This window comes from Molossus molossus, unplaced genomic scaffold, assembly GCF_014108415.1.
Source record: "Molossus molossus isolate mMolMol1 unplaced genomic scaffold, mMolMol1.p scaffold_m16_p_6, whole genome shotgun sequence".
Classification (NCBI taxonomy): domain Eukaryota; kingdom Metazoa; phylum Chordata; class Mammalia; order Chiroptera; family Molossidae; genus Molossus; species Molossus molossus.
Genome location: NW_023425399.1, coordinates 44,447,134 through 44,466,259, shown reverse-complemented (window position 1 = coordinate 44,466,259; position 19,126 = coordinate 44,447,134). Strand labels below are relative to the sequence as shown.

The following is a 19,126-nucleotide window of genomic DNA, read 5'->3' as shown; positions in this document are numbered from 1 at the left end:
CATGGTTGGCTGGGTTACCAGGGCAAGTGTCTTGAGAGAGAAATTCAGTCCAGACAACCCTATGTTCATTTCTAGTCTCATCTTGCAATTCTAATGGTGTCTCTTCCACCATATTATATTCATGGAGGTCATCATAGAGGTCTGCCCAGGGTCAAGAGGAGGAAACCTAAAATCTACCTCTTCCTGCAAAGGCAGTGAAGCTGTGGAAAAACACATAGAACTGGGTTGGTATGCCCACTTTTGGTAAGAATAATCTACACAGAAGCAATTATATCAGGGGTTGAAATCCAAGTGCATATGGGGTCTAGGCAGAGAAGTAAATGAGGAAAGTGGACTACTATTTACTTATGAAAATTGTAGGATTTTTCTTTGCTTTGTTAGAAAGACATCCTCTCCCTCAAATTTACTATCTCTCTCTCATCCCCATCTCCTCCTATCTCTCAACACAGAGCCCTCTCAGTACAATTTCTATTCTCACTTTAACATAGAGTGGAAACAGACACTGTAAGGAAAGCAACAGTAAAAAAACAGTGAAGGATGATGCTGACACTTGCCCTTAGTGTCAGGGACACTGTGGCAAACTGAAGGGTTTGTGCCCTGGTCAGAGAGTTTAGCCATAACTCAACTCCATCCGTTGTTTCCAGGATAGAGTATGGATTCAGTATGGCAGATCTGATTTCTCAAGAAATGCTAGATACTTTTTTTCCCAGTGGATTCTTGATTATTTTTTATCATTTCAGTCCAAATTAAAATCAAACAAACACCACTGTGAAAGCCAAGTGAAACAGTACAGTGGAGTGAGTTTGCCCCATGGGCCACCACTTTTACCACCCTGATTTATATTTGGTGGCTAGGTGATTATGTGGAAGTTAATGAGGCCAGCACGACAAGCAAACTTAAAGGCAACTTGAGGCCTCAGTTAGAAAACTTGCACCAGCTGTCTTACATTCTCATGGCACAAGGCCTTGGGACTATAAAGCAGGGGTGTTCTCAGCTATGATGGGCAAAAAGTTCACTTGTAGCAGAGACAAATATGGGTTCAGAGGAAGTTCTTGTCTCTTGACAAATCTTTGTTATGCGGAGTAGATGTGAATGCTGGAACAAATGGGGCTTCACTAAAACCCAGATGACATTTAGAAAAGTTTTTGATTATATTCTTCCTCCAAAGAAATGGAGGTAAGACCATGGTACATTACTGTGATGTATTTAATTCCATTTCAAACTGGATTAACTAAATTTCTTAACTTGTCTCCATTAAGAAGCTGCAGTAATATTTTATTTAGTAAAAAGAAAACCCAACCCAATTAGTAGTGGTCATTTACTGCAACTAAAATTGTGGAGGTAAAATTATCTTATTAGCAATATAGTTTGTTTAGCCATATCACACTAAAATTCTGGTATTATTGTATTTATAGTTATTATAAAAGAAGTCCACTAAAGACTTAGGTGAATGGTTTTAAGTGTACAATATTAAATACTGTGCTTTGGAGGTTTGAAATCTCACCAGAACTATAATAAGCACTGTAGTATAAATGAAAATGAAATTTGGGTAACATACCAGTTTAGTAAGTTATGTTTTAACAAATCAGGAAGAGTCCTTGGCAGAAAATGTCAGGGCTAAAGAACAAATTGAGAGCTATTTAAGTAATAAAACTTTCACTAGTTATTGTTTCAAAGAGTGGGTATATAGTTTAAAAAACAAGGAAGAGAAGGGGAAAAAAAAAAGAATTAGGTCCAAAATGAAAATTAGCTTACTACAATCCTGAAATATAATTGTATTTTCACAACCCATATAATTCCTGTGTGTACTGAAGTATGTGGCATTTTTATACACTTCTAAACTATAAAGAATTAGAGAAATTAAAGAAAAATTAATGGGATAATATATTTTTTCATTTCACAAAATAGCATTGTCACAGAATAGGCAAAACTGAAACTAGGATTTTAAATCCCCAGGACAATTAATCTGTCTATCCAGAGTTTAACAGAACTCAATAAATCAAAAAAGATATATGGGCCCTGGCTGGTTTGGCTCAGCGGTTGGAGCATTGGCCTGCGGACCAGAGAGTCCCGGGTTCGGTTCCCACTAGGGGCACGTACTGGGAAAAAAAAAAAAAAAAAAAAAAGATCTATGGAAAAATTCATATTGTGTCATCAAAGTAAAGGAGAGAATAAAGAGTAAAAGGAAGGCATGGCTATACTTAATGAAGTACCACCAATGCTGGCTATCAAAATGAGAGTTTTCTGCCACTAACTTGTGAATGGAGAATAGCAGACAACTTTTCACTGTTCCATCAGACAATTCCGGATTGAACACTGCCAGCATCACTGGCTGCCTATTGGCCACCCCATATCAGCAAGTTAATAACAGTGGCAGGGACTACTGGTGGCTTACTTAATATCCTGTCTCCCTTTCTTTCTTAGTAACAGATTCCTGGGAAATATGCCTGGATAAAAAATTATTTTTCCAACTCATATTGGAAAGGAGTCCTTGGGTGGGAACAACATAAAAAGTCATTTTGCTCTAGTCCTTCCTCTTTCCTGCTTCTTGCAAATGGAATGGCTGAAGCCACAGCAACCACTTTAAGATGTTGAGGATGGAAGCAATGTATTAAAGATGGAAGAACAAAATATAGAAGGGCCTGGTTTCCTGATGACACCAGGGAGCTACCTTACCAGACCCGAGTTGCTTTTCTCCAGATACTTCTAATGAGAGAAAAAATAAACTTATTTTTTTACTCTAGCTATAAACAGTGAATTCTAGAATTTCTGTCTTGTAAATACTTTTAAAAGCCATTGAGTATAATCCCTGGACCACATCTGTGAGAGAGGAAGGGAGGGAAGAAGGAAGAAAGAGCAAGGAGATGGGGAGGAGAGAGACAAAGGCAGTGATAAAGAACTTGTGCTCTGGAGTCAGACCACCAGGGTTCCTAGTCTGTCACTTTGTCATTGTCTGACATTGGACAGACTACCTCAGCTTCACTGCACCTTGGATCCCTCATTTTTTAAATGGGAAAGAAAGTGCATGAACCTCAGAGAGTTACCCCAAAAATATATCAGTTAACACATGTGTGGCAAATGGCAATGATAAAACACTTATGAGGCCTCCACAGAGGCATCTCGGTGTCTCTGGGGGCTGGATATTTCCTTTTGGAGAAGACCCTGACTCTTAGGAAGTTGTTTCTTAAGATGAATCAATACTGCATTCCCATCTTTTCTGGTGATCTGTCTTAATTCAGCTTTCCAGGGCCATGATGTACAAGTCTAAATGGTATTCTACATGAAAACGCTTCAAGTTTTTCAGAATTACTATCCTGAATCTTCACCTTTCTGGCTAAAAATCTTGGTTGTCTTTGAGTTTTTGGATGTGCTTTCAGCTTGTTCTTCCATTCCTAAATGTGACTTCAGGAAATATAATACTCCAGGTGTACTTCTGTTTTTGTGACATGTTCTTTGACATGATCATGTTCAGCATGGAAGAGGCTCATCATCTTCATAAGAGGTGTGCACAACTCTCTTTTCTACCTGTTTGTAGCAAGCTCTCTCCTGGGGCTGCACCATTCTAGATACTATGCTATTATTTACCCAATCTAAGATGTCATTAGGCTCCATGGAGACCATATCATATTGCTGACCCACACCAAGCTCACCATAACTCGCCAGGTTGGATGATGCCCTGCCTGCTGGCTTCTAGTGAGAGTCACCCCTTTGAGAGTCCCTATCATGGTCTTTTCATAGTCAGTACCAGACTCATTTGAATTTGAGTTGACAATTCTTTATTCTTCCTTTTTTTTGAGATAACCCAAATCCAGGCATGGGGCAGGCATTTCTCCCTCTCTGAATGATTCTCCACGAGCCCTGGAGAGTGGCTCAGAGACCTCAGTTGTAAGCTGTTTCAGAGTGGTTTCAGGACCATCATGTGCTCACCAATAAAAATAATCAAATCAATAGGCAAGGTGGGGAAGGGAGTCTGAGGGTACTGAACATGAACTAGATAAATCTTCATTTTCCAAATGGAAAGGTCATAGATAATGTCAGAAGTTGACAGATCAAGAAAAAAAACATCAATAAATGCATTATTTGGAGTTCAGGGGTAAAAGTATTGAAGAACTAATAGACATGCCTCTAAGTGGTTGCCGCTGGCTTGCGAGTAGAGAACAGCCCTCCTCACTTGCAACCCTGCAGTACAATTAAATGTTTTATCTTGTGCATTGATTATCTGATAAAAATATTAAGTGATATGCACTTGGATATCAAAAATATTGCATAATATTGTAAAATGATACATGCCATTTAAAGGTCTGATTAGAGGTTAAGGCTTGTAATTATATTTTATAATAGGTTATCTTCTTGTTTGGGATTTCTGCTTTATTTTCATCATTTGAATTTGTTGTGGGGATTTTTTTTTTGTAAATTATGAAATTGGGACAAAACCATGAGAAAATTGGAGAAGCGAATAGGACAAGAAATAAGAACTGGGCCCCTCAACTTCAAGTGAATTTAGTGGCTTTTTTTGGTATCACTCTATGTGCCTTTAGTTTTTATGTCCTGGAAAAATTAAATTGGAACTCTCTTGCCACCTCTTCATTTCATTTCTCCTGTTGTAAAAAGGGCAAGAGCTTAATGTGCCACAGACTAAAGCTGCAGGGACAGCTGGACACACATGGGCAGATGCCTGTGTCTTCCACTCATATTTTCCAAAGTCTGCAATGCAGGCAGCAGCTGGAACTCGGTGGAGAAGGTGAAGGGGGGCAAGCTAAGGGGTGCATGGTGTTTTCTTCTGGTATAATGTTTTAAAAAGAGGAATACTAAAGTATCAAAATAAGATATTTCTCAAGTTTATTTGTTTCCTTTAACTAGGAAAAAGAAAAGAGAAAGAAAGACATTACTCAGAGGCTGATTTAAGCCTTTATACTCAGAGTATGGTCTAGTCACTAGCCTCACCTGGAAACTTGTTAGAACTGCAGCATCTCAGCTGCCCCTTCCCCCTTCCTGATGAGAATCTGCATTTTAATGAGATGTACAGGGAGGTATGTATACATTGCAGTTTGAGAAGTGCTGCTCTAAGGTATAGATGAGAGATTCTAGGTAGAGAAAGTTCAAGTAAGTGGTTCTTTGCCTTGATTTACAATCTTCGGGAAGCTTGAAAGAAACTGTTGCTGATTGAGTTAACACCCTCGAATATTTAAAACAGAGCTTCTGGGGTTGGAGTTAAGCATGGGTATATTTCAAAAGTGCCCCAGGTGGTTTCAATGTGTAGCCATGGCTCAGAGCTGCAGGTAAGTGATGCTTGGAGCTGCTCAGCTGTTCTGTCCTCCACTACATGCTGCCTCCTCCTGGCTTGGCTATGAAAGGACACACACCCCTGCCCTTACAACAAATCCAGGACCATTCACAAGATGACCTAAGACATAACTAAATAAAATGTGGCAGTGTCTGGGGTGGGGATGGATTGCTCCATACTCCTCAGGAACAAACCCACCACAGGAAGGCCTATTCAGGTTTCTAAGAGAAATGTAATTAAAAGACTCCATATTTGGTCTGTCCGGTGTGGCTCGGTGGTTGAGCGTCAACCCATGCACCAAGAGGTCACTGGTTCGATTCCAGGTCAGGAGACATGCCCAGGTTGTGGGCTTGATCCCCAGTGGGGGGCATGCAAGAGGCGGCCAATTGATGTTCTCTCTCATCGATGTTTCTATCTCTTTCCTTCTCTCTTCCTCTCTCTCTAAAATCAATACAGAGAAAAAATTAAAAAAAAAAGAATCATGTGTCTATTAAAAAAAAAAGAAAGAAAACACCCCATATTTGAGTTACAAAGTAAATCTCTTTCGATTAAAGTGATGCCCTATTTTATGGGCTACATGAAATGCTAATGTGTGTTGCAAAGTGAGAATATTAAAACTCACTTCCTTTAAGATATCAAACAGCTTCAGTTGTATCCAGAAATGCTTTCCTCAAATGTGGCTTGAGAATTTAATCAAAATGGACAGCAGGGTCACTGGGTAATCAATCAGTCACATTTCCTAGTTTTATAACTGAGAGACAAAGTAAAATAAGGGTTGACAGAAGGTACACATGTTTGCAATATTTTTGCGTGAGCCCATCACCACTGCCAAGTTTGCCTTTTGAGGCATAAATTAATTTCCTGCAAATGCATGCTGGGTTGTGTCTGGATTCTGCTCTGATAAGCAGCAAGTGTTAGACTTTTGGACAACAGTTTAAAGAATAACATTTCTCTGACTTGCTGTGATTTTTATCTTTGAGCAGAATGCTTTTCTTGGAATGGGTTTCCATGAGGGTTTTAAACACAGTTCTGGTCATGTGCTCGAGCTTTGCAGGACACTTTTATGAATACAGAGTGGCAGCTGTCAGGCAAGAAGGTGTGCTCTTCACCCAGACAGCATGTGTCTGGTAAACAAATTAACTGTTAATCACTGAGATGGCCTTACCTGGTACTGCTGCCCAGTGCAGAGGATGAGGTGGTCGTAGAGTATGATTTCTTCTTGGGAAACCACGACATGCTTGGCTGCTCTGTCTATGGCAGTCATTCTACCAACCACAACATTGACCCAGGAACACAGTGACATCAATGCGTGATCTTTATCATTAAAACTGTGGCTGCAGAGAGAAAAGCTCCATCAATGACATTTGAGCAGCTGACAGCGGGCATTAATTAGACATCTGGTGAGCTGGTTCAAGTCCCCCAGTGGGCTGAGTCTGTGCTCTTGCTGTGAGTTTACCAGGAGCAAGGTTACATACTAGGAGATTTTTTCTTATGAAACAGTCACAAATTGACATCTTTCCATCAAAGCTAAATTGTTTTGCCTAGCATTGGCCAGTCCACAACAGGGAGGGAAGGGGCATGTGTGTGTGTGAAATCATTAATATATATCTTTCTGCTTCTAATTCATGGTGAGTATAAAGTTTCTTTAGCTGTTGACTTGTCCTATTAACAATGGACCCAAAAGGAATGAGGAAGAAGAAAGTGATATGGCTAAGGATTCCCCAAAGCAGGGGTCAAGGTCCTGAATATTGAGAACCCGCCTATTTGCTAATTTTTTCAATAGATTTCTAATTCTTAGAATGAGTGTATGGATTTGTACCAAAACAACAAAACACACTTTATTTAGAGAGGATATCAATTAGGAAATTATGTTCAAAGCAAGTACAGACCCTGAAGACTTTTGGGATCTACTCTGCAAGGTGATTTATGGGGAACTGGTACTTCTGCAAACAATAGGTCCAGGGTGGATGGGTTTTGTTGTCTGGGTTCCATTTGAGTGTGAGCATTCTACTATAATGTGAGAAAAGTGGGTTTCTTGTTGATGTTGGTTTTTTAAAAGAGTTTTGTGAGGATTGTTTCCAGAAATTTCTGAAAGGTGTGACCTCCTGTACACGATCCTCCTAGTAATCCTGTTCTGACACCATTACAAGAGTAGAGGGTGGTAGAACACATGTTTCATTTAAATCTAAGCTTCACTGTGCTAAGGTCTGTATCTCCACTTTGTCACCAATGGGACTGGACCCTGGGACTCTGCATCTCCTTTCAATACTTCAGTTTCATCATCTCTCAACATGGGATAATTTTCCTCCCTACATGCCTCGATCATTGTAAGGGCCGAATGTGAGAATGTAAGAGATGCTATTTTGTCAAGTGGATGCATATGTGAATAATATTATTCTAAATACTATTAATGATACATAATCCTGTTTACTCCCCTTGAAGGCAAACAGTACTAAAGTGATAATGGAAGAGATTTTTTCTTTTTGATCCACTCATGAGTCTGCTCTCAATGCACACAAAGAACCCTTGTAATGGATGCACATTAGGCTCTGTTACAGGACCTGTGACAGAGAAGGCAGCGCTGGGCTTTGTATCTCTCCATGAAACAACACTTAAAAACAAGAAAATTTCCTATTAATAAGAAAAGAAAATCGGAGGCTGGCCTGTCACAGGAAAATGATAGAGAATGAGATGATGAAATTCTTTTTTTAAAACCATTTTGGTAGCTTTACAGGAAAACAGGAAACTTCATTGACTTTGTAAAGTCATAAGGGACCCACAAAAAATTGTTCTTATTTGCATCACAGTCTCTTTATAATTGGCACTGCCCTGTCAGTCATCTAAGATGAAGAAAAATTAAATATAGTTAGTGCATAGGGATTCATCTTCTGAGGATTTGATGACAAATAAATTCTCAGGGGAAATTTGGGGAAGGTTAAGACAATGTTACTTTTAAGGACAGTAGTGTGATAGTGTCAGAATGCATATTTTAGAGTTAAAATTTGAAGCTGTGAACTGGCACTTGGGAAATAATTTTTAGTAACCTTAGGAAGCATTGAAGAATGTGGGGTGCTGCTTTTACAGTCTGTTACTATGGTTTTCTCAGTTTAAAATACCACTGTGCAGGTGATTACCATCCATTCTTGATATCACTATCCATTCTGGACCTTCTTTAGGTAGGTGGAACTAGGCATTGGAAACTATAAGTGATATTTTCCCCAAATTATTTCCTAAGCAGAGTTAGTGAGTTTTGTGTCTAACATGGCCATCTCATGGCTTGAGGACAAGAGAAATACCTCCATTACGTATTTCTGGAAAAGAGAGAAGGAGCCAAGAAGGAACATCAATGAAACTTCATGTTTCTCAAGTGAGCTTGACCCTGACTTCAAAATAATGGGAAAGGTTGTCTTGATAGAACATTCTAGAAACAGGTAATAAGTTAAAAAGCAGGAATGCAGGACAGAAAAATTTTGGGAAGAGGACATTCTGATAAGTGGCCTGCTTGTTCAAAGTTGCTGTGGTCCCACATCTGGTGTCAGAAGACAGCTCAAAAGCTCCGAGTGCAAAATCAGAAGCAAATCCCAGGGGAGCAAATATAAGTACAGTGGAGACCTGCACTTCATGGAATCAGAACCCTTCAGAACTGGAAAGAACCTCGGAAGTTTTCATAAAGGATTTATCATTACTCTCTTAGAAGAAGGAGCATCACAATTAACTTTTAGTTATTCAGGGCTGATTGTCCAATTAGTGGATTTCTCTTCCTTCCTCTTTCTCCTCTCCTCCCACTGCCTTCCCTTCTGCTGCATCCCTGGCATGTCATTAGCACCTCCAACAGATGCTGGATGGGGCCAGAGAATGAAGACAAAAACTGGCTTATTAAAAATATAGTAACAACAATAATAAGTCAAAACACCGGTTAGGGCAAACTTCAGAATTTGTATTTAAGATGAGGAATTTAAATTATTAAATTTATGAATGTCAATGCACTTGTTATTTTTAAACTCCATGACCAGAGATAATTTCCTTTATTGGGATATGAAGACCATTTGAAAGGCAATGTCTTTGTTTCAATTTGTAGTTTCTAGAATGATGATAACATGCAGTTACCCATCCAGAGACATCTGACCATATTATTTAGTTCCTACCTGTAATCTGATTGAGATGACTTTCACAGGTACATTTGGAAGTAATAATCTTTTCAACATTATTTATTGAGCACCTGCTATGTGCCAAACACTGTTCTAGATGCTGGGGACACATCAGTGAACAAAGAGGCAAAAAATTCCTGCCCTCATGGAATTTACATTGTTCACAGAATATAAAGAAAAAACATAATTTTCAAAGGCAAATTAGGTAGCATTTAGAGGGATTTTAGTAGCAAGAAAAAACAGAGTAAGGAGGACTGGAGTGTTGACTGCAGATGAATGAGTGGTCAGGGTAGGTCTCAGTGAAAAGGTGACATTTAAGCAAAGACTTGGAGAGAGAAAAGCAAAGCCCCAAGGTGAAAACCTGCCTATTTCAGGAATATTGAGGAGGCCAGTATGGTTAGAGAGGAAAGAACAGGGCAAAATGGTAAAAGATGTGGTCAGAGAAATAAGTGGACAGGGACAGACTTTAGGTTGGAGCACTCCAGAACTTTCTGTGATGGAAATGTTCTGTAGCTGTGTTGTCTGATATGGCAGCTACCAGCCACACGTGGCTACTTGAGCACTTGAAACATGGCTAACATAGCTGAGAAGCTGAATTTTAAATCTCATTTAATTCGAATCAATTTAAATGTAAATAGCCACATGTGGTTAGTAGCCACCTTATTGGACAGTTCTGGAGTTGACAAGATCTGACTCACATTTACACAGCATCCTTCTGGCTACGATGTTGAGAATTTGGAGAGGCAAGCACTGGAGCAGGGGTACCAGCTGACCTCCCACCTAGCCACACACAGATCCCACACAGTAGCACACCAGAGAAAGCCATTACTAGTTCTTCTTTACCAACACAGGGGCTGACAGAAACCTGTATCAAACTGAGTGAATTATAGTCCTTGTGAGACATGTATCAATAATACCAACATTTACTGGGAATCATGTAATTCAGAAAGAGGACTATGAGGGAAGGGGATGTACAAGTATTGAATTTCTACTTTTTTAATCCTCACCCGAGGATATTTTTCTATTTATCTTCAGATACAGTGGGAGAGAGGGAGAAAGAAACATTGTCGTGAGAGGGACACATCTACTGGTTGCCTCCCACAGTACCCCGACCAGGGACGGGGACCAACTGCAACCAAGTTACGTGCCCTTGACCAGAATCGAACCCGCTACTCTTTGGTCTGCGAGCCAACGCTCTAACCACTGAGCAAAACAGGCCAGGGCAAATCCTCTACTTTTTGTCAGAACTACTGTTCTACTAATTTTAACAAAAAACTCCTGCAAGGTTGGCTTATCATATACTTTTCACAGTAAAAAACTGAAGTTCAGGGACTGAAATCTCCTTTGTGGTAGAGGCAGGGTCTGCATCCAAATCCACCTGCTCAAAACCCATGCTTTTTTTCTTTTTTTAACCACACCCCAGTGATGTCCTTCAAAAAAAAGTTCATGGTCTGAGAGATGTATTAGGTCAAAAGGAGCTTGGTTTTGCTAACAAGAAAGCTGCAGGTTTTCTCACTGTTTGCCCTACTTTTGAAGGCAAAGTAAGTCTTTTTCACAGAGGAAAGATCTCTTCATCATGGATTCTAAAATGAATACCCTGAGAGGGAACAATTTCTTTCCTCCTCATTAAAAAAATCTAAACATTGTTTCTAGAGGCAAGGAGTCTAATAATTCTTACACCGTGTTTTACTACAGGAAATTAATATTAATGGAAGCTGTGTGGTAATTAAATGGGATTCTACTGGGATGCAAACAATAAAGTTTGCCTAGAGTGGCAGAGAAGATCTTCCCTGATCAGCCACTGGTTATAAATGGCCATTGTGGGTGTGACACACATCCCAGTGAGGTGCCTGTCCTTTATCTCCCAACTCCGAGCCTAGGGTGAGTTGCCTGGTCTGATGCAAATACAGTCACCAGGCTCCCCTGCCCTATAGTGTCACTCAGTACCTGAACGCGGAGGTGGCTGGGTCAGAAGGCTCCATCCCAGTTGTTGGGAGGAAGGAGGGCAGAGGTCTTTCCACAAATATGAAATAGCAGCCCAACCCTGACATACACTCATGAACAGATTTGTACTTGTATCTCCTAAGTGACATTTATACTCTGGGAGAAAAACCCACCAGTTTTCTCTTTCCAATCTGAAATCTATTTAGCATAGAAATGACACCATACAAATTAGGATATTTAGGCCTCAGAATGAAAAAGCAAATAGAATTCATACTCGCTTGCTAAAAACTTCCTTTGTTCAGAGCCCAGAAGTTTTTTTCCAGGGAGTCCATGGGTTGAAATTAGCGTGAGATTACTAAACTTCAGGTGCGAGCTAAGGAGAAAGAAAAAAAAATTTTTTTAAAAGAGGTAAAGCACAATTCAGTGAAAGTTGATTATACAGTTGACCCTTGAACAATGTGGGGGTTAGGGTGCTGACTCCTCATAAAGTCAAAAATCCATATATAACTTTGACTCCTCCAAAACTTACCTACTTATAGCCTACTACCGATATCATAGAGAGTCAATTAACACAGTTTGTATGTTATATGTATTGCACATTGTATTCTTACAATAAACTAAGCTGAGAAAAGAAAACATTAAAAAAATCAAGGAAGAGGAAATACCTTTAGTGTTTATTGAAAAAAATCCACATATATGTGGATCTGCCAATTTACACATGTGTTGTTCAAGAGTCATTGTAATTCATTTAACTTTATTTCATGTGTCATACAATTGTTGTATTTTTCTTTGAACCCAGCAACTCTTCTTGCACAAGCCTTCACACAGAACTGACCATTAAAATGAAAGAAGGGAGATGGCGCTGGAGTGGCTAATTACAGAAATTTCAAAAAGCTGCAGCACTGTAATGACAGACAGCATTTAATTTCTTAAAATCTGCTTCTCAGAAAAAACAAACAAACAAAAAAATAAAATCCAAAATCGGGAAGGAGGTACATTTAGTATCAAGTCTGAATTTCAAACTACTAAGAAACTGCTTGGAACCATAACCACCATAGCTAGAGCTCTGCTTACAATCGAGTGCTTTGCATGTCCCTCATTTAGTCCTCAAAGCAGTATCATGAGGTCAGAATATCTTATCCCTGAGGCAAAGTGATTTGTCCAAAACTATACAGTAGAAAGTCTGGAGGCAGGATGTGAACCTGGGTGGTCTGCTCCAGGGCCTTCTCATCTGACCTCCACTTAACCTCTGCCTCCACTGTCCTATAGATCCTAAATTGTTGACAGAGATCCAAAGATCACCTGATTCCCATTGGTCAACATTAACTTTATTACTTTCATATATGTACAGATATAATATACACACATGCACAGGGTGGGACAAACGTAGATTTACAGTTGTGAGTCAGTGAAACAGATTTTTCTTGTATTATTTATTTTTATTTTTTTATCCTCACCCGAGGACATTTTTCCATTGTTTGTTCAGATAGAGTGGGAGGGGGAGAGAGAGGGAGAGAGGGAGAGAGGGAGAGAGAGAGAGAGAGAGAGAGAGAGAGAGAGAGAGAGAAACATCGATGGGAAAGGGACACATCGAGTGGCTGCCACCCGCACCAACAACCAGGGCTGGGGACTAACTGCAACCGAGGTACGCGCCCTTAGCAGGAACCAAACCAGGGTCTCTCTGGACCGCAGGCCGATGCTCTAATCTCTGAGCCAAATCGGCCAGGGCTATTCTTGTATTATTAATTACTGTATTATTTTCCATATGAACAACTGTAAACCTACTTTTGCCACACCACATATGTATATTTATATATAGAAAATCAGGATATCAAAGTAAATTCTAGAGAATTCCTTTCAAGAGCAAAACTGCCTCATATTTGCATTAAGCTTTCCAGGGCCTGAGGCATGTTTGTAGGCATTATCACAGAGATTAATCTTGAAGACTATTTGTACTAGGGGTGAGGGCAGGGGTCAGATTTATTATCCGTATTTCATAAAGAAGAAAATCAAGGTTGGAAATGCTAGGTACATGTTCACAGTCATAAAGCTCATAAGTAGCATAACCAGAAATGAAAGTCATGTCTTCTGACTCCAAGTAGCACCCTCTTTATTCACCCCTGCTGTTCTCTAAACCATGCTGTGAGTAGTGTGAAGTAGCATGCCTGGTGCATGTAAGTGGAGGCTTCTGAAGAACTTCCATGCTTACTCCTTCAGCACTGAAAACATTCCTGATGCAAATTTACCCTCTAGCTAGAGTCAGTAAAATTTTCTGGGTGAGCTGATTTTATAGGCTTCAGGATGATGAAAAAGATATTTTTTTCTAAAATCTCTTCTTAGTTCACACCTCCCCTTAAACTAACCAAAAAAACAAAAACAAAAACAAAAAACCTTCACCAAGTTCGAGGAAAACACCTGCCCTCCTTTCCCATGAGAAAATTGGAAATTTTCCAAATGTGAAAATGCTATCAATTTACAGACAATCTGTTAAGTACCACTAAAAGCAGGAGACTTTGGGTGACGGCATGGACCGGCAATGTAATAAACTCAACTGCACCTGACATTTAAAAATAGCTAAATATTATGAAAGGTTTTGCTCTAAAGTCTCTAAGGATGTGTGTTATTTAAGAATAAATATTCTTATTTGATACAAAGAAAACCAAGCACATCTTATCCTCTAATAATAATAAAAATTTTGAATACGTTCAAACAACATAAAGGTCGCAATTAACCCCAGCTACTTATGGCTGCCAGTTTGCAAATGTACACTGATGACAGGCCTTTGATTTATTACCATTTCGTGGAAAATGCAAGTAATAATACATGTTTATGCTCATATGCAGTTAAAATTTATTTTGGCTTTGGTGCTTATGTGATGGAAGTGTGGTTTATGTTGTACTAATAACAGAGTTTATATACAGGCCCTTCTTAAAGTTCTATGTCAATAAAAGGCTTAATAATTATCCAGCTATATCTTTTACTACAAAAACTAATCCCTTTGGCACTGAATAATTTGAATGCTCTAACAGCATGGATACAATAGCTTGTAAATTGCTAAATTACCACACTGTAGTAACCTGAATTATGCTATTATGTAATTAAAGATTTGCGGGGAAAGAGTATTTCCTGGATTTTTACCTATAAAGGAACCAGTTTTCTCCTGGCTGGAGTGGCTCCATTGGATGAATGTCATCCTCTGCACTGAAAGGTTGCCAGTTTGATTCCCAGTCAGGTGGCATGTCCCTGGTTGGGACATGTTCGGAAAGCAACCAATCAATGTTTCTCTGTCTCTCTGTCTCTCTGTCTCTCTGTCTCTCTGTCTCTCTCTCTCTCTCTCCCTCCCTCCCCCCCGCCCCCAGCTTTCTATTCCTTTTCTTTAGCCTTAGCCAAATTCGTTTTGTATTCTTCATCATGGCTGTTCTGGTCCTTTTTTTTTCCAATCCTCACCTGAGGACATTTTTCTATTTATCTTCAGATAGAGTGGGAGGGAGGGGGAGAGAGAGAGAGAAAGTGAAAGAGGGAGAGAGAGAAACATCAATATGACAGGGACACATCAACTGGTTGCCTCTCACACGACCCAGACCAGGGCTGGGGAGGAATCACAATCGACGTACGTGCCCTTGACCGGAATCAAACCAGCGACTCATTGGTCTGCGGGCTAATGCTCTAACCACTGAGCAAACGGGCCAGAGCTGTTCTGGTCCTTTATTCAATCTTCAAGGTCACCACTTTAACCTTTCTTGTTCTCCCTACTATCCGTCTTCTACATTCTCCAGTGGGAATGTCTCCCACGTCATAAAAAAGTAAATAGAGACCAGCCACCAAGCAACCCCCTCCCCGTTTTCCTTCTTGCCACCTCCAGAGCATTGGCATCTACAACATATTCTTTTATTCCTCCTGATTCAGAAGACACATGTCTCCCCATTAACCCTGTCTCCTCTTCATGTTCCTCTCTCACCTCTCCCTACACCTCCACCAGCAGATTTCTCTTACAACTGTATTAAGAAACCTGGAAGTAGCCAGTCTAGTGCTGTTAAGGGGGAACCATTAAGTCAACAGGAGCCATGGCCCTGCTTCCCTAAGGTAGCTTCTATTCTCAAGGTCTTGTCAGGTCCAAGGTGGCTCCCTAGAGCTCTAGCCATCACATCCTTCATCCATATTACAGGCAGAAGGAAGAGGAAAGGGTATAAAGGACTGCCTATTAAGGAAATTTCCTTAAAGTCTCACATAACATTTCTGCGCACATTGCCAAAACTCAGAGATATGGCCATATGTAGCAGCAAGGGTGGCTGGAAAATGTGGATTTTCAAAGAGAAACACAGTGGTTTTTCCAAGAAACACATTGCCCAGGGTTCTGTTATCAAGGACAAAATGCAGAATGAATACTGAAAGGCTACTGGAAGTCTGTACTCATGTTGATTCATGAAGGAAGAGTGAGGGGATGGGGGAAGATCCTGGTATCAGTCAGGGTCTAGGCTGGAAAAAGACAGCCACTCCACAAAGTTTGACAACATGAAGGCATGTGTAGGGTTCTGAGAACCAATAAGGGATAGAGAGTCAGCCAGGGCCTAGCAACAGTGGCATGCCATTACTGATTTGGATCATAAAGAGCAGGGGATGGAGGAAATAGTGGTAGTTGGAACAATGAAGGAAGCTCCACCCGGAGATGCAGCCATACCACATGCTGCCTGAGACAACATTGTTATGAAGTTCATTTATGATGGCTTATTTTTTTTTAACCAGCTCCTCCTCCTTTGCCCATCTATTCCTCACAAGCTCTGCAGTCTTTTTTCTTTTTTAATTGAATTTATTGGGATGACATTTGTTCACAAAACCATACAGATTTCAAGTATACAACTCAATAAAATATCATCAACACACTTACTGTGTGCCCACTGCCCCAAGCAAAATATCGTTCTGTCCCAATTTCTCCTCCTTTACCCACCTCCACCTACCCCCACCCTCCTTTCCCTCTGGCTATCACCACACTGTTCTCTGAGTCTATGGGTTATGTATATATGTATTTTGGCTAATCCCTTAACCTTCTTTCATCCAGTACCCCAACCCCATTCCCCTCTGATAGCTGTCAGTCTGTTCCATGTATCCATGCCTCTGTTTCCATTTTGTTTGTTAGTTTATTTGGTTTATTAGATTCCACATATAAATGAAATCATATGGCATTTATATTTCTCTGACTGGCTTATTTAATTTAGCAAATAATCTTCAGGTCCATCCATCCATGCTGTTGCAAAGGGTATGAGTTCCTTCTTTTTTACAGCCACATAGTATTCTATTCTGGAGATGTACCACAGCTCTTTTATCCACTCATCTACGGATGGGCACTTCATCTGTTTCTAGATCTTGGCTCTTGTAACTAACACTGCAGTGAACATAGGGGTACATATATTTGTTTGAATATTGTTTTGGGATTCTTAGGATACATTCATAGAAGTGGGATAGCTGTGTCAAAAGGCAGTTCCATTTTTAAGTTTTTTGAGTAAACTCCCTAATGTTTCCCACAGTGGCTGTACTAGTCTGCATTCCCACCGACAGTGCATGAGAGTTCACTTTTCTCCACATCCTCACCAGCAACTTGTTTGTTGATTTATTGATGGTAGCCATTCTGGCAGGTGTAAGGTGATAACTCATTGTGGTTTTAATTTGCACTTCTCTGATAATTAGTGATGCTGAACTTTTTTTTTTCATGTGTCTATTGGCCATATGTTTGTCTTCTTTGGAGAAGTGTCTATTCAAGTCCTTTGCCCATTTTTAAATTGGATTGTTTGTCTTCCTGGTGTTGAGTTGTATAAGTTCTTTATACATTCTGGAGATCAACTCCATACCAGATGTATTATTGACAAGTATGCTCTCCCATACAGTGGGTTCCCTCTTCATCCTGGTGATGGTTTCCTTTGCTGTGCAAAAACATTTTAGTTTGATGTAGTCCCACTTGTTCATTTTTTCCCATTGCTCAAGGAGCTAAATCAGCAAAAGTATTGTTCCAACAAATGTCTGAGATTTTACTGCCTATGTTTTCTTCTAGGATTTTTATGGTTTTGTTACTTACATTTAGGTCTTTTAACCATTTTGAGCTTATTCTTGTGTACAGTATAAGTTGGTGGTCTATTTTCTTTTCTTTTCTTTTTGGCCTATATTATCCAATTTTCCCAAACCCATTTATTGAAAAGACTGTCTTTACTCAATTATATGCTCTTGCCTCCTTTGTTAAATATTAATTGACTATAAAGGCATGGGTTGATTTCCTGGCTCTCTGTTCTGTTTGAGTAATCTATATGCCTGTTCTTATGCCAGTACCAGGCTGTTTTGATTACAATGGCCTTGTAGTATAGTTTTATATCAGGTAGTGTGATACCTCCAACTTTGTTCTTCTTTCTCAAGATTGCTCAGTCTATTTTGGGACTTTTTTGGTTCCATATAAATTTTTGAAATATTTGTTCTAGATCTGTAAAATATGTCATTGGTATTTTAATAGGAATTACACTGAACCTATAGATTGATTTGGGTAGTATGAAAATTTTAACGAAGTTAATTCTTCTAATCCATGGACACTGAATATGCTTCCACTTGTTTATATCTTCAATTTCTTTCTTCAATGTCTTATAATTTTCCAAGTACAGATCTTGTACTTCCTTGGTTAAATTTATTCCTAGATACCTTATTAATTTTGTTGCAATAGTAAGTGGAATTGTTTCCTTAATTTCTCTTTCTGATAGTTCATTATTGGTGTATAAAAATGCCACTGGTTCCTGAATATTAATTTTGTATCCTGCTACTTTACTGAATTCACTTGTCAATTCTAGTCATCTTTTTTTTTTTTGAGTCTTTAGGGTTTTCTACATACAATATCATACCATCTGCAAGTAATGACAGTTTTACTTCCTCCTTTCCAATTTGGATGTTTTTTATTTTTTATTCTTGTCTGATCACTGTGTGTAGCACTTCCAGTACTGCGTTGAATAAGAGTGGTAAAAGTGGACATGCCTGTCTTGTTTCTGATCTTAAGGAAAATGCTTTTAAATTTTGCCCATTGAGTATGATGTAGGCTGTAGGTCTGTCATATATGGCCTTTATTATATTAATGTATGTTCCCTTAATTCCCACTTTGCTGAGAGTTTGTATCACAAATTAGTGCTGGATTTTATCAAATGCTTTTTCCACATCTACTGATATGATCATGTAATTTGTATCCTTTATTTTGCTTATGTAGTGTATCATGTTTATTGATTTGTGAGTAATGTACCAACCTTGCATCCCCAGAATAAATCTCATTTGATCATTGTGTATTATCTTTTTAATGTATTGCTGGATTTGGTTTGCTAATATTATGTTGAGGATTTTAGCATCTAAATTCATCAGGGATATTGGCCTATAATTTCTTTTCTTTGTAGTATCTTTATCTGGTTTTAAAATTAGGATAATGCTGGTCTTGTAAAAATAGCTTGGGAGTCTTCCCTCTTGAATTCTTTGAAATTGTTTGAGAAGGATAGGTGTTAGTTCTTCTTTGAATTTTTGGTAAAATATGCTGTGAAGTCCTCTGGTCCAGGACTTTTGTTTGCTGTAAGTACTACTTCTATTTCATTTGTTGTATTTGGTCTCTTCAGATTTTCCTATTCTTACTGATTGAGTTTGAAAGATTGTGTTTCTAGAATTTTTTCCATTTCACCCAGGTTGTCCAATTTGTTGGCATATAGTTGCTCACAGCATTTTCTTACTATTCTTTATATTTCTG

The 19,126-nt window shown here is 39.2% G+C and overlaps 1 protein-coding gene across 1 annotated transcript in view; it reads right to left on the bottom strand.

Annotated features, from left to right (window-relative positions):
* Nucleotides 1-19,126, bottom strand: part of CFAP61 (cilia and flagella associated protein 61) — a 551,989-nt gene that overhangs the window by 191,402 nt on the left and 341,461 nt on the right. Inside the window, exons 18-19 of the mRNA XM_036245530.1 lie at nt 11,651-11,749; nt 6,450-6,618 (exon numbers count right to left, since the gene is read on the bottom strand). Coding sequence (XP_036101423.1) covers nt 6,450-6,618; nt 11,651-11,749 — 268 coding nt within the window. The remainder of the gene's footprint in view (nt 1-6,449; nt 6,619-11,650; nt 11,750-19,126) is intronic.